The sequence below is a fragment of the Oryza brachyantha genome, chromosome 5 (genome assembly GCF_000231095.2).
Source record: "Oryza brachyantha chromosome 5, ObraRS2, whole genome shotgun sequence".
Lineage (NCBI taxonomy): Eukaryota > Viridiplantae > Streptophyta > Magnoliopsida > Poales > Poaceae > Oryza > Oryza brachyantha.
Window position 1 is genome coordinate 19,001,787 of NC_023167.2, and position 15,839 is coordinate 19,017,625.

The window sequence follows — 15,839 nt, forward strand, 5'->3', positions numbered from 1 at the left end:
TATGTTATTTGTTTTTTTTTTATTTTTTTAAGATATTAGTGTTTTGGGTTTTTGATAAAAATAAGAGACAAATGCATTGTATTTTAAAAGATAAGGGATAAATGTATTGGTTTTTGAAAATGTGAAGAGCGTACTAGATTAAAGCTTTATATACCTACTCCCTCCGTCCCTAAACAAATCTACTTTTCAGCTTTTAGATATAGTGTTTAACTCTTCGACTTATTAAAAAAATTACGATTAATAATTTTATTTTTATTAGATAATAAAACATAAATAGTATTTTATGTGTGACTATTTTTTAAAAAATTTCTTGAAAATTTTTTAAATAAAACGGATGGTCAAATGCTCGACATAAAAACCGAAAGTTGGTTTTTTTGGGACGGAGGGAGTATATGTGAGATGGACTAAAAATAAAATATTTTTGGATGGGGAACGGGGGAGTAGATTAAAACAGTAGTAGCTGCTTGTCAGTTGCAAATTCTGTGTAAATTTGAACCGAATGCTTTAGTGGTTATTTGGTTGCTAACCATATTCTTTTATAGTTTATCTCTGAAATTGTATAAGTTTGACCAATTAAGTAGATACTAGCATTTTGCTGCCGTCACGGTTTCTCTTCTAACATAGTATTAGGTTCCACGTATCAATAACTTAAAAAATAAATGTGTATACTCTATTGGTCTTGCTAAGGTTTGGGAAAGAATTTTATAAAGCAAGTTTTAGAAAACCTTTTTTAATAAATATTGTCTAATAATTTAGAAAACATGCTCCCAAATGAAAAGAATATTTCTCCCTTCTTTTACTGCCACAATACCGTGTTTAAAGTTTTATTATTATACTCATATACCTATAGCATGTGGATCCAAAATTCATATATTATATAGATACATAGAGTAACTATTAAGTTAATTATCACATCTAAAATAGCAAATCTTCCTAGCTGACGGATCATCGGATGGATCACGAAACTCTTTCATCTAATAACCCTTTATACCAAGTCGGTAATTTTGTTAATATGATATCATATTTAATATGTATGATATATTTTATAAATATGTCTTAGACTGGTCTAACGGCACGCAGAGAAAGCCAAAGGGTATGGGAGTGGAGCCCATCATTCCATTTGCTGTGCAGGCTAGGCTAGCTCATCATCAGTGCCGACACGACTGCACCTGCGCCTGCGTGTTGCATGCATGCGGTGCATTGCATTGCATGGCCCCCATGCGTCTGCCATGTAGTCTCACACACACACACGCACGTACACGCCTGCAGGCCAGGCCCGGCCCAGCCCAGCCAGCCAGGCGTTCGATTAATGCTCGCTCGTGCGAGTGACAGATCATAGTACTCCTACTGTACTGTGCTACTACTGTTGCAATCCAGATTAATTGACCGCTATAGCAGCCATATCTAGGCTTATATATATCCGATTTAAAGAATTTGCTCTCATCTCAGAAATATAAGTATTTTATATGACTATGATATAAATATTTGTGTATAGATTTCTTTTATTTTAATCATTTTAACGATTCCAGTGTTTAAGAAAGGAAAAGTAATCAATTCAGAAATTAATCATTGAAATGACTAAAGTGCAATATGTTAACATATTTTTAGTTTATGCTTAACTTAACAATCTAGAAATACTTATATTTAAAACGAAGGTAGTATACAGGAATTTGCTGAAATTCAAATTCTATAAGAATCTATATAATGTTTTGAAAAAAAAAGGTCGGAGTTTCTCAAATCTTACCAGATTTACGAGGAATGGCGTAATGCTTGGCTGGAGGTTAATTAACAATAGCGATCTAATCTACTGGAAATTTTGCTATGAGTTTTCCTATGGTCTATTTAAACTACTATATTTTTATTTCATAATCTTCTGTTTTACGATTCCATTCCTATCGGCTCTCGTTGTTTTGCTTATTACAAGAAAAGACAAAACATCCTATTAACAGCTGAAAAATATTTGGTAAATAAAATTTTTTTATATATGTGTCTATAAAGATTCAAAAGTAAATGTTATAAAATAAAACATGATAAAAACAATAAACTACTCTAAAATTAGGTTCTAAATTTCATGTTTTAGCTTATAAAAAAATATAAGTAGAAGTGAAACAGTGGAAGTTTTTACTAATCCTTTGTTTTTCGGTCCTACGTTTCAAATCATTCCTGACTGACTGTTTGCAGATCAAAACTGCTAAAGCGCTCGCAACATTCCACCAAATCTATGTTTCTCTGCTAACTTCTGCTGAAAATAAAAGAAACCATATGAGTACCTCCTTCAGTTTTTAAACTATGATCATTGACTTTTAGACTTTTAGATATATGTTTAATCCTTTGTATTATTAAATTTTTTTGATAGAAATATTTAAAAAATACAAGTCATAATTAAAATATATGTAATAACGAAACAAATTACAATGAAATGTATTCATCACGTAACTTTTTAATAGCATGAATGATTGAATGAGCGTCATCTATTAAGGCCGTGTTCCACACGTTTAATTTATTCTAAGTTTCTTCATAGACTTTTGTGCTTATATTTCTCGAACCGCTCAATTATTTTTCTTTTAAAAATACTTATATATATAGAAAGCTAATCATCATATTTAACAAACAAAATAACAACTTAGAAATATTTATTTTTATTATCTATATCATTAAATAGCGATCAAAAGTTTTAAAAAACCTTTACACTATCTTTCATCTTAGAAAACAGAGCCAGAACTAGAGGGGTATGTTACATCAAACGTTTGACTGGATGTCAAAAGGGGTTTTCGGCCACGAATGAAAAAACGAATTTCACGATTGACGTGGAAACTACGAGACGAATTTTTTGAGTCTAATTAATCCGTCATTAGCGCATGTGGGTTACTGTAGCACTTATGGCTAATCACGTACTAATTAGGCTCAAAAGATTCGGCTCACGATTTCTCACGTAACTGTGTAATTAGTTTTTTATTTTATTTATATTTAATACTCTATTTAGATGTCTAAAGATTCGATGTGATATTTTTGGAGGAAAATTTTTGGAACTAAACAGCCTCTAGATTTAAGGAGAGATGCATGATTAATTATTGGGCGTGTACAAGTGCAGTTCTGCATGCATGCATGCATGATGCAAACACGTACGTACGCCTGGCGTGATTTGTCGTGTGGCCTGTTTATTTATCAGCTGGGCAATGCTCTACATGTATGACAAGGGCGAGGGTGGTGTTCAGGGATTGTGTGCCTCGTGCTCCGTGCGGATGAATCTTGAGTAAACAAAGCGATTAAAAGTTTGTGGCACATGCGTCGCTGCAGGCTGCATATATGCAGCTGCAGCACCTAGCATGCATATTGATCTATCTCCATTTCTGAATGCACAATAGCGAGTACAGCAAAAACAACCTATAAGAGCATCTTCAAGAAACTATTTATCCTCACTCTCTAAATCCTAGCAAGAGAAGGATGACAAGAGGGTCCCACCTATATGAGACTCATGGATAGTAATTGTGTTAGTCGAGAAATAAGTTGTTAGATTTGGCTATTGAGACTCAAATTTAGCTATTTAAATGACATGGCAAGTGAAATAACCACTCTCTTGGAAAACATTTTTTTATGCAAAATTGTTAAATTTAAGTATGACAAGTGAGATAACCATTCTCTTGGAGATGCTCTAAGAGTTGTCTAACTTAGATTTTCTTTGAGTTGGAGAATATAAAGAGAGGAGTCGAATATATAGTTGCGTCACATGTTTTTAAAAATCTTGTGAGAGAATATAGTAGACTAGAATTCTAATATATATATATACACACAATTAACTATTGTTATTAAATTGACTATAGATGATATAATAATTTTAGAGCCCAGTAGCCAATTTTTTTTTTTGGAAGCCCAGTAGCCAGTTGGAGTACTGAACCTGCTCTAAGTCGGAATGGTGTTGTGTGGAGTGGGCTATGCAGCCAATCCACCCGAGGAGATCGTCGTTCAAAAAGTTGTCCCGACACGGCCAGAGTTAAGCCTAGAGATTGGTGGCCTCATGTCCTTTAGTTTTTCATGACTGGTGAGAGAGATACTACTAAAGCAAAGACAGAGGGAGAAGAGCTCTAGCACAAGAGGGCAGGTATCTTTTGGAATTTGCAAGCTTTTTTCTTCTCGCTTCTCTAAGTTTGAACCATTCATTGCTCGATCGGCAGTTCAGCGCCGGTACTACTCGATCCGTCCTAAAAGTATAAATAATATTCATTCCCTATTATTAAAAGACAGGATACCCCAATACACATAATAATATAGTGTCAAATGAGAAGGGCATCAGTGATATTCCTTATTATTAATAATCATGCTTACAATTACTTTACTAATAAATCAAATCATAACAAAATAATTTATAATTGTTTAATTTTTTTAATAAAATAAATGATTAAACATAGATCTAAAAATAAATTACGTTAGTTAAAAAAAGAAGAGTATGTTGTTTGTTTTTTTAAAAAAAACATAAAAGATAACCGGACGGCTCGCTTCTCTGTCTTCAGCAATGGTTGTGTCCACATCACCTGGATTTGCATGCGCGGCGCAAAAAAAATGTACTCTCTCCGTTTCAAAATACACAATCTTTCATTTTTAGCTATAATGTTTAACGTTTCGTATTATTAAAAAATCTATAATTAATTTTTTTGTTAGATGATAAATTATAAATACTATTTTATGTGTGACATTTTTTTTAATTTCTTAAAAAAAATTTAAATAAGACGGATGGTCACACCGATAGTCAAAAGTTTGCGGGAGGGAGTATGTGCGTTGTACATGTACATGCCCTTAAAGCAAGTTCAATAGTATAACCAACTGTTGGCTCTAAATTATCTATAGCCAATTTAATAATCAATCCATACCATAGTATATACTACACAATTAATATCCGGTCTTATATGTCATACACACATGTGTCTTGTAGTCCGTGCTACAGCTGGCTACAAATTAGTAGCCCGCTGTCATTCTCTCCTTTCTTATTTTCTTAAAATATGCTTATAGCTAACTTACAGCCTGCTATTTTACATGCTCTTAGCAAAACATTGGTCTCGATCGAAGTACACATCTGTGTCCGCTAGAACGTACGCGCCATCATATCCAACCCAGCCCAGCCCAGCCCATGCCGGGCTTTGCTTTGGCGGTAGGCGGGCCCACGAGACATGACCCATCATCATCCGTGGTCCAACTCCCGCGCCTTTTGAAACTCCCGCTTCTGGGGCCCACAGCCCGGCCCGACCTGACCCTCGGGCTTCGACGTTGACCGCCCAGCCGCTTTTGTCCCCCCTGCCTTTTGACGCGAAATCGCTCGAGTTTCGAAATTTGTCGAAAGTGAAAGTCCATCCGAAAAGCCCCGGTTTCACATCTCGTGCTGAAACAAATTTGGCCCAGTAATTTGTTGGGCCGATTTTAGTTGCAGATATGCTTTTCTAGACCATTTTTAACCAGCCCGGGACACTTGGTAAGACCAGCCTGCCAAGATGGCCTAGCCCATGGCAGCCTGGGCGTCATAGCCCAGTAGAGATCACTCACAACTACTATTACTATTCCAAAATACAATCATTTTTTTAGATTTATGTACCGATTCTAATGATTCCAAAGACAACTATTTGAGTGAATATAAGAAATTTAAATTTTAACCATTAAGGTGACAAATATGGTTTTTTTTCTTTACGTTAACATCATATACTTATATTTTGAGGCATTTAACTACGTGCCACTGCATATTATTGAGTCTAATAATTTGTTATCCTCTATGTCTATAATACATGGGTACATAACAGACATGTCATACACATATATGTTAATTCTCATATTGAAGAGCGGAAATTTATTAAATATACCTTATATTTTAGAACCGAAGAAATATTCAACCTTCGCCGTCCAGACCGAGACACTGAAAGTAACGGCGAAGGCAGAGTTCATTTCAGGACGTTACAGTGTCCCTATTCCTGCCTTTTGGCTCTGCTCTCCTCGTTCTTCAATTCCTCCCCTCAACAACACCGATGTTGCTTTCGCTATTGGTTGTCGTTTTCTTCAACATCCGTTGCAATCAGCAAAGGATTCAACTGGTCGTGATATTTGTCACGGAACCTGGATGCCATTGGTCGCTTCCATGGTTTTCACCCATGCATGTTAGTAGTTTCTTTGACTCCAGATGCATGCATTGTTGATTAGTGCTGTGTAATTTTGTTTATCCTTTGATGAACAATCATCAGACAGTGCGTTGTCAACAGACTGATTAGGTAATTACCATCAAGAACAGCATAATTTGACAGGGCCACCGGCATTATCTCGGTATATGATGTGACCAAATACAAGGAACATGATGAGCATGATAATTCGCTGGATCTTGGTTTCACTAGTTAAGAAACAGAATAACACATGCGTGCAGAAGATCATTGCAAAAGTGAGATGACTGTCGCACATGGATGCATGATGCAGGAGGGTGCACTGTCCAATCTGATTATCTGAATGCAATTTTTTTTTCATCATCCAGATTCTGGTTAACAACGAGAACTGCGTTTTGAATGGCTGACCAATCTCTGTATGGAATTATGGTCTATAAATAACCTGTCTGGCTGTCTCCCCAAAAAAGTGTGCAAATAATAATCTGTATAGTGACAGAATACCTAGAGCTAATTTCATTTGATCTATAAAAGCAATTAATATTCATCATTTTGTACCATACACGTTACTATGATGGTATCATGGTAGTTCAAGTAGAATAGACATCTCAAATCATCATTCACTCCTTCGGTACGACAACCGATTAAGAGATGAATGCATGAACAAACCGTCCTGTCAGGCCCAAACCGCTTCACCCTCTAGTTAATTTTTTTTAATCACTCTAGTCCACTTTGCTCCTCTTTTGGGTGATGGCACTAAACCGTTTGATTGAATTCCAGCTAAAAAAAAATCTAGGAACGAGAGCCCTGTCAAACAGACACTTGTTATGTGGTCTATATTTTCATCAAACATTCAGTAAACTCGCAGAGCATGGCTCTCTTGAACAAAAGACAAAAAGGAACATATCAGGGAAAGAAAAGGAACTGCTTGATTCCTGAAATTTTTGTCACCGAGACATGAGGAAATTCTTTGTTATGTACTACGTCAAACCGTTGCTACATGCAAAGTTTTTCAGCACATACAAAGCACAAGTGGCCTTCGTTATCGAAATTCAGTTGGTATACCAGCGCACTCTTGGCTTACGAAAGTTAGAAGCCCATGGAAGAAAGGAAAACTTTGACCAGCTTGATCATCACATAAAAAGAAAAGGAGATAATCCACCCTTAGCTGGGATGTGTCATGAGGTGGACAGTGATGTCAGATAGAACAAGATGTGAACTGAAAACGAAACAAATTCAGCAGTAGCATTCATATACCAAACTCCATTTCAAAATGTAGACCGTATTTTATTTCGTTAGTCCAGCGGTTCAAGAAATTGTTACTTTATTAGAACATAAATTTTATGACAAAAATAATATAATTAGATTTGTATTCAAAATTGCTTTATCACAATTATCCTTTGTGTCATATAAATGACATATTAACAGAGTAAACTTTGGTCAAATTTTTGTCCTAACAAAACAAAATTCGTGTTATATTTTAAAATGGATGGAGTATATCATCGCCCTTAGTTGCATAGTATCTCATGAAGTAGTTAATGTCAATTGTCAGCTACAAGAAATGGACGGCATTTGTGAAAACTTCAGGATCACATCCAGCTAAAAACCATCAGTACATCAAGGCCAGTGAATGATAATAGCTAAGCAAAAGGAAACCTCCAATTGAAGAGGACAAATACACACCGCATCGATCCGTTCATCATAGGTTGGCAGGATCAAAACACCCTTGCCACTAACATCAATCCCATGTGACAAAAAAGAAAGAAAAAAAAGAAGGAATAAAGAAGAAAAGAAAAACAAAATTCAACCTTTTCCTCTGGACCACTATGGCAGTATCTAGGAGTAGTAAATGACAATTGGAAGCAATGGCTAAAGAGACAACAAGTTGTACACATAATACAACAATAGGAAGAAGGCTACCAATGACCTCGTCAGCGCTCTGCTGCTACTCTGTAAAACTTACCTGATGATCCATGAAGTACAGACCAGTGATCCAATGATGAAGGTGGACAGTCGCAGAGCAGAGTTGCATCAAGGCTGGAGATTCTTCCAATGCAAATCATGCCCTATAAAGGCAGTGCAATTATGTCACTCACTAATCAACCATGCTGAGGATTTCTGGTTTTGATCCGTGCTGAAAACTTTTGAGTTTGTTTGTTATTGCTGGGCGTTGTGTGTCGGGAAGCCGTCGACGAGCTCCACCGGGTAGCGGTCAATGCAATCCTCCCAGGGGCTCTGCGGTGACGGCTTGACGTTGCGGAGAGCGTGCCAGACCGCGCTGTTGCACTTGAACCCGCTGCCGAACGCGATCTGCCAGATGCGGTGGCCGCGGCGGACGCGGCCCTTGGCCTCCATGTAGGCGAGCTCGTACCAGATGGAGCTGCTCGACGTGTTGCCGAAGCGATGGAGCGTCATCCGGGACGCCTCGACGTGGACCGGCTGCAGCTGGAGGTTCTTCTCCAGCTCGTCGATCACGGCGCGGCCCCCGGCGTGGATGCAGAAGTGCTCGAACGCGAGCTTGAAGTCCGGGATGTAGGGCTTGATCTTGGCGTTGAACAGCTTCTTCGCCACGAGCGTGGCGAAGAAGAGGAGCTGCTCGCTGACGGGGAGGACCAGCGGGCCCAGCGTGGTGATGTTCGTCTTGAGCGCGCCGCCGGCGATGGCCATGAGGTCCTTGGACAGCGACACGCCGGTCTTTCCCTCGTCGTCCTGCTGCTGGTACACGCAGTTGAACGCCTTGTTGTCCGCGCCCCTGTGCGTGCGCACGACGTGCTTGAGGGCGTACTTGGCGCGGCGGCGGTCGGAGCCGCGGTTGGAGAGCAGCACCGCCGCGCCGCCGACGCGGAACAGGCAGTTGGGGATCAGCATCGACTTGCGGTTGCCGAAGTACCAATTCTGGGTGATGTTCTCCGTGCTCACCACCACGGCGTAGGTGTTGCGGTGCACCTGCAGCATGTCGCGCGCGAGGTCAACGGCGATCACGCCGGCGCTGCAGCCCATCCCGCCGAGGTTAAAGCTCTTGATGTTCCCCCTCAGCTTGTACTTGTTCACGATCATGGCGGAGAGGGACGGCGTGGGGTTGAACAGGCTGCAATTGACGACGAGGACGCCGACGTCCTTGGGCTTGACGCCGGTGGCCTTGAACAGATTGTCGAGCGCGCCGAACATGACGGACTCCGCCTCGGCGCGGGCATTCGCCATGGTGGGTACCGGCGGGATGAGGTGCATGGCCTCGGGGACGTACGTCTCCTCGCTGAGGCCAGACCGCTCCAGGATCTTGCGCTGGAACTCGAGGCAATCTTCGGAGAATCCGCACAGCTTGGAGTGGTGGAGGAACTCTTCGAAGCGGACCTTGAGGTTGTCGGGCGGCTTGTAGCAGGCGAAGTCGACGAGGTAGACCGGGCGGGGGCGGGTGAGCACGTAGACAGTGGCGCCGAAGACGAGGACGGCGGAGAGGACGAGGACGGAGACGAGGTTGTACTGGAGGTGGAGCCAGAGCTGGCGGAGATCGTCGGGGTCGGTGCGGCCGGCCTCGAGGATGATGACGGCCATGAGAGGGAGCAGCAGGAGCGTGAGGAGGTGGGTGATGAGGTAGTGGTACCCCAGCTTCACGTACTTGAGGTTCACGCTCTGGAGGAAGTCCGGCAGCCGCCGGTGGCTCGGCGTAGCCGCCGCCGCCGCCGCCGCCGCATCCGGCCCCGCCGCCGGCGGCGCGGCCGCCTCCGGTGGTGCGGCGCCTCCGTTCATGGCTCGCCTAGATCTGGCGGAGGAATCAGCCAGCGAGTCAAAGGTGTGGTTCTCGTCCGATGGCGCGTGGACTGCGTTGGTGGAATGGAATGGAATGGATTTTTTTGCCTTGGGGGAAGAGGCGCCTCACAGCGGCTTGTGTATCCGTCGGGGCGGTGATGATTGGGGGGACGAGATGGCGAGGATGCGGCGGAGGAGGTGGAGATGCAACGGAGGCGGCTCCGCCGGCGGCGGCGGCGGAGGCGGTGGTTTGGCCCTTGGGAGGAGGAAGTGGAGGCGCTTTGGGGTGTGGATTTAACGGGGAGGTGGGCTCGTAATTTTTGTTATACTTCGCAGGAAACCCCTCGTATTGTTGGAGTATTAGGCCGCGGGGTTTCTCTTTTGCGGAACACCCCCTCTACTACTGGGGTATTAGAGGCCGCTGGGTTTTGCATAAGATTGATTTAGGAATTAGGATTACTCTTTGAGATTCGTGCATGCTTTCTAAACCCTAACCCTAATTTTCTTCCTCTCTGACTCCATGTTGGCGCTGATGTTCACCTCCTCCTAATAATTCACTGGTGTAAAAACTGTCATCCTACGAGCTATTTGTCCATCGCACCCAAAAAAAAATATAGTATATATGATGAGGTTAACGGAGGACACAATTTCTTGGAAATACCTAAGAGGTTGTTTGTCCCAGAAAGACCATCGTGATGCATTTTCTAAAAATTACATCACATTCATCGATGATATTTTCTAAGTACTCATTTATCAATGATATTTGTTAGATTTTCTCTTTTAAATTTCGTTTGTCTTTCAAACCGAAGAATAGGTGCATTAGTTTGAAAGTAGCTAAAACCAAGATTGTCATATCCACTCCCTCTATCCATAAATAATGTATGCCTAGGAGAAATACAATGAAGGAAAACAATTAACATATTAACTCCCTGTTTATTCTTTAAAAATATTGGTACGAACGAGTGCCATCATTTTACTGCTTGGTCATTCACTACTAAACAAATCCGTAACCATAGTCTATTGATGTACTGCTCCCTAAAATATAACAAAATTTAGCGATTAAAATTTGTTCTAGTAATTTATCTATCTTAACCAATAAATCATTGTGTATTTAATTTATCCACTTACCCTCTCTAATGTCAACCAACCACGACCTCTCGATTTGACATAACTCTTGAAATTCTTATATTATACTAGCATGGAAGACAAAATTTTGATAAATGTGTTTTTCCACGTCTTGAAATAAAGACTCGTATTTCACTTATGATTATAAACCAAAATTCAAGTACTAAAACTTAAATTTAGAGTTAAATTTAGAGCATTTTTCATCGTGATAATTTTCCAGTCTTTAGCTATAGATTGCTAAGGCTAAGGTCAGGTATAGAAATGTTATTTTACATATAGATTATGTAATTCCAACGAAGCAGCAACGAGGCTGAAACAGTTGAGCTGAGATTCCTTCACAAAAGGAACCAAAAGATACAAGCTCAAAAATCGCAGACAGGATGAGATGCTGAACAGAAATCTCTGTTCTCACCAGGACGTGCCGAAAAGAAAGGCACCAGAGCGATTAGCGAAAGGAAAAAAATAAATAAATAAATAAACACATAAGGCCGTGAAGAAAGCAAACTCCCCCAGGCATCCGGTTCCGTGCAGCGCAGCCTGGCCCCACATGCCAGCGCCCTCACGCCTTCCCCTCCAGGAGACGAATACGGTGCTGGAGCGGCCGACATGTGGGCCCCCCACACGGCGAGACGGGCTTGTCGCCATCGGATTCCACGGCTCCCGTTGGCCGTGGCGCGGCCGATCCATCCAGCCGCCAACGGCGGAGATGCGTGCCAAGGAGGCAAGGAGGGTGGCGATCGACGGACGAGGCGCGGTTTGTGCTTTTTTTTTTTTTTTTTTTTTGCGCAGTAGGAGACAAATGGCAACGAGGTCGTCCTGGTAATAACACCAGCAACAGCGGGATCGCGACACAGGGGCGTGGCGAATTTGCTGCTCCCTCTTTTCTACGAAAGTCTTTTCTTCCTTTCCTAGAGTTAAGATTTAAGGTTTGCTTTAGCCTAATAAAAAATTCATTTCTGATAGTTGAATTTAACGGTGCATATACTACCTCAGTTAGATCTAAGGGTAAAAAATGATTTGTTTGTTGGAACGAAGTAAATCTCGTAAGATTTATATTTATTCATAAAGGATGTAGGAATAATAGGGCACATACATCTTCTTATATAGTTCATGTTTTTTTGTCATATGAATCACCGTGGTACATTTATGGACTAAGGATTATAGTTAGTTTCTCAAACCCAAACAGCGGATTTCATACGTAATTTTCTAAATAAAAGATCATTATATATTTTTTGTAAAGTATTTTTTAAATTTTGTATTAGTTAACTTAGTTTCCATAACTTTTAAATAACTGTCACAAAATTAAAAAAAATCTTATTAGAAAACAGAAAACAACAACACCGTAGGTCCGTATTGGTCTTGCACTTGAAACAACTGGATGTTGCTAAAATTTTTAAGGAAATGTAGGTGCAAAGCACAGATAACATTGTGCGTAGTAGGCACTAAATAGTTCTCGCCACATGATGGATATGTACACCTCATTGTGCGTGTATGGGTGAAGAGTAAATTAAAGACGTGCCATTCTCATCCTTTCAAAGGAAAAGGGGAAGCTTCCGTTGGAGTATACGTTTAGGAAAACACTGCTCAACCAACCTACCTACCGAGTCTTCTAAACACTCTAATTTAATCATGGTTTGGTTTAAGATTTGTACCAGAGATCATGAATGGAAATGTGTTATGTCTACGTCTTTAGCACTTACTCTGTTAGGAGGAATTTTAGCACATAGGAATAAAAGAATGAAGAATATGAATGCATGCTCCCATTAATTTGTAGGAATTTTCTTGAGAAATTTGGTTAGATGAACAACCTCATATTTTCACTTCTACTTATGATTATAATCTAAAATTTAAATTTTGAAACTTAAATTTATGGTTAATTTTGGAATTTTTTATCTATGTTTCAGTATTGACTTTTAGATGGCTAAAAACACATATAATAATTTTATCCATATATTATTTTTTATTTGTAAATATACCGTTTGGTTTTTTTCCATGAATAAACCAAAAGACAGCCCCCGAAAATCTTCATATATTATACGAAAGAAAATGTTCTCAATGTTTTTTCTATACTTCATTTCAAATTCTCTGTTCCCCTCCTAACCAAATACTCCAAACATTTGCAAATATTTGACGTAGGCTAGTTCAACAAACAAAAAAAGGTGGAAGGGAATAGGTCCTTATCACTATTCATAAGCCGAGTACTCATCAGCCATGGGTATGAGCTGTACGACTACACCCCCATTGGCCCATTTTGTATCACTGTCAACCTCTGTTATGTTCATGCATACGGAGTATATATTAATTTGAGGTAAATCGGTTCAAGGAGGGTGTACCTGCTGGCCGGTGGCTTCATTCTCGCTTTTAAGTTGGTAAAAGCTTAAATATAAAAGGGTTAATCATACATAATTATTACACTGTAACGTATTATTAAGAAGTTGGCCCACAAAATAGACCATTAATTATAGCACCACTGTTTTATTCTCTGGCCAAAAATTAATTTTTCAACCTTAAATTTAAAATAGATTTTATGTTTTTTATCGAAGTTTGTTTTCTATATTATCTTTAGAACGCCAAAATACATGTATACAAATTTTTTGTTTACAAAATATTTTTTATCTCTAAATATATTGTTTAACTTTTTAAAAAATAAACAATACAGTCACCCCTTAGTCTAGCCAGGGACGTCTGGACGGCGTCGCGGATTTGGAGGTTTCACGGAGAAGACAAAAGTCGCTGCATCCGTCCAAGCGTCCTGACCCATGTTTGTCGAGTAGACCTTGCAGGTTACCGGTGGTCACTACTCACTGCAAAGAAAAGAAAATTCAGACTTTGGCGATCCGGTTCAGTTCGACGACTCGACAAAACGAAACGGAAAAGTTCAAGTTTCCCATGGTCAGTCAATTGGTCATGCACGTCCGATCTTTCTAGGGAGATGAGCTAGCCGAAGCTGCTGTATTATCTTGAGGAATCGTCCAAACCAAACAGGCGACCAGATGAGCAGCTGGGAGGAGGAGTCGGTGAGAGTAGGCCAACTAGCTGTAACCATTTTAGTCACTGAACTTAAAAGGGTATGAAAATTCTGTGACAGTTGCTCGTCTGAACCGAGTCAGCAAATGTGGATTTAACCACTGGGAGCAACCACTAACCAACCGGAACAACTTTCACCTAAACCATCTTCTACGAACGAAAGAACACAGTGTTAGGTCGCGCTCTTTTGTCGATAAAGAAAATCATTCATTGATATATGATAAAATATTATTTGATTGATTTTTATAATATAACATTGGAATTAACCGTTCTCAAGTACAAAATCAAAATCCACTCAAAAAAAATATAATATATTGATGTTTTGATATGTATAAAAACTTCTTCGAAAAAACACACTGTTTAACCATTAGAAACGCAGACACATCGATACAGAGAAAATTAAAAACACAGTTCGCCAGCGACGGAAAGTTTGCAAATTTAATTCCTCGTCCTTCCCCTTGTTGGTACTACAAGAAAGGGACGTGGCCAACGTAGCGAGCAGCTGAGCATGTAGGGAGGGACCTACCTGCGCCGGTGTCCATTTCGATCAGAAAACAGCAGGTTAGTTACGGGAATGTTCTTCGATCTAATCACATTCACATTCGGTTGGTCACCGTGCGGGCGCGCGTTTCATCCGAGGATTTTTCCCTCATACACGTGCGTACCCTAAAATTCTAAGCGTGCGGTAGAGATACGCACGCGTATGTATGCGTGTGTCGTGGTGTGTTTGCGTGCGTCCGGTGGTATCCTTAAAAAAATCACATTCACATTCATGATGTGATTAATTAATTTTGATCAGCGGTGCTCTTTGATGATGCTGTTTCTATCTCTTCGAGTCATCACTGCCACGCTATTCTTTTAGGCACACCTATTAGTCAATCGGTTAAAAAAGCTTAATCCATCGATCGAATTTTTAAAATTAAAAAATAGCAAAGGAAATCAAATAAAGTTGCATGTGAACAACCACAAATTTTAAAGCAAATCTAATAAAAAATTGATTTATAGATTACAAGTTTTCGAGCGATTGATAAGAATTTGATAGGGGTTGATTAGAAGCATGTGCGGTGACCAACCAAACCAAACCTATTCAGATACTTTCCGTTGATTCCTGCAGAGGTCAACTCAACTACTACAAGCGAGATCATGTGCAGTTGCTATTGCAATTACACTGCAAGCAATCCGAGCCATTTTCATATACACGATCATAATATATAAAAAAAATATATGTTGCTACACTAAAATCTGGTGCTACAATGAATCATCAATCTGAACCGTAGATTTTTTATCGAATGGTACTAGTACAACTGCTTAAGTTGCAGTACTGCGTCGGATCTTAATCCCAACTGCTACTACGTAGTAGCTTATTCTGGATAAGCATTACTGTGGCACTAGTATACAGGACGAAAACTGTTTTCTGTCAGGAAATGAATGTATCAGTCTGTGAGGCTTCATGACCAATCAGGATTCAGCATTACAGGCTACTATCAACACCATCTCAAATGAACTTTATCTTTAACTTCTCTTATTTATTCCACAAATACCTTATTTTAAGAAATTAATATATTATATTTTGGTATAGTATGAAACAAATACACCGAGATTTGAAAAGGTAGAAAATAAATGTATTGGTTTTTTTCAAAATATGAACGGGTTCTAATTTTTATAGCTTTGTATGGCATATGTAAGTTAGACTATTTTTTTTTTTTTTAGATGGAGGAGGAACATTCTCGATTACAAGCAAGTACGGTCTGTTTGTGAGTGTAGCGGTGAAGGAAGCTGACGGGTGACCAGAAGTTGGTAGCTTTGACAGAC

The 15,839-nt window shown here is 39.9% G+C and overlaps 1 protein-coding gene across 1 annotated transcript; it reads right to left on the reverse strand.

Annotated features, from left to right (window-relative positions):
- Positions 1–7,755: 7,755 nt before the first annotated feature.
- Positions 7,756–10,125, reverse strand: LOC102710499 (3-ketoacyl-CoA synthase 4-like). Its single transcript, XM_006655537.3, has one exon. The coding sequence runs from the start codon at positions 9,873–9,875 to the stop codon at positions 8,286–8,288; it is 1,590 nt and encodes a 529-aa protein (XP_006655600.2). The 5' UTR covers positions 9,876–10,125; the 3' UTR covers positions 7,756–8,285.
- Between the last annotated feature and the right edge of the window lie 5,714 nt (positions 10,126–15,839).

Coding starts and splice junctions, on each gene's coding strand:
- LOC102710499 (XM_006655537.3), bottom strand. CDS start 9,875: ATGAACGGAGGCGCCGCACCACCGGAGGCGGCCGCGCCGCCGGCGGCG.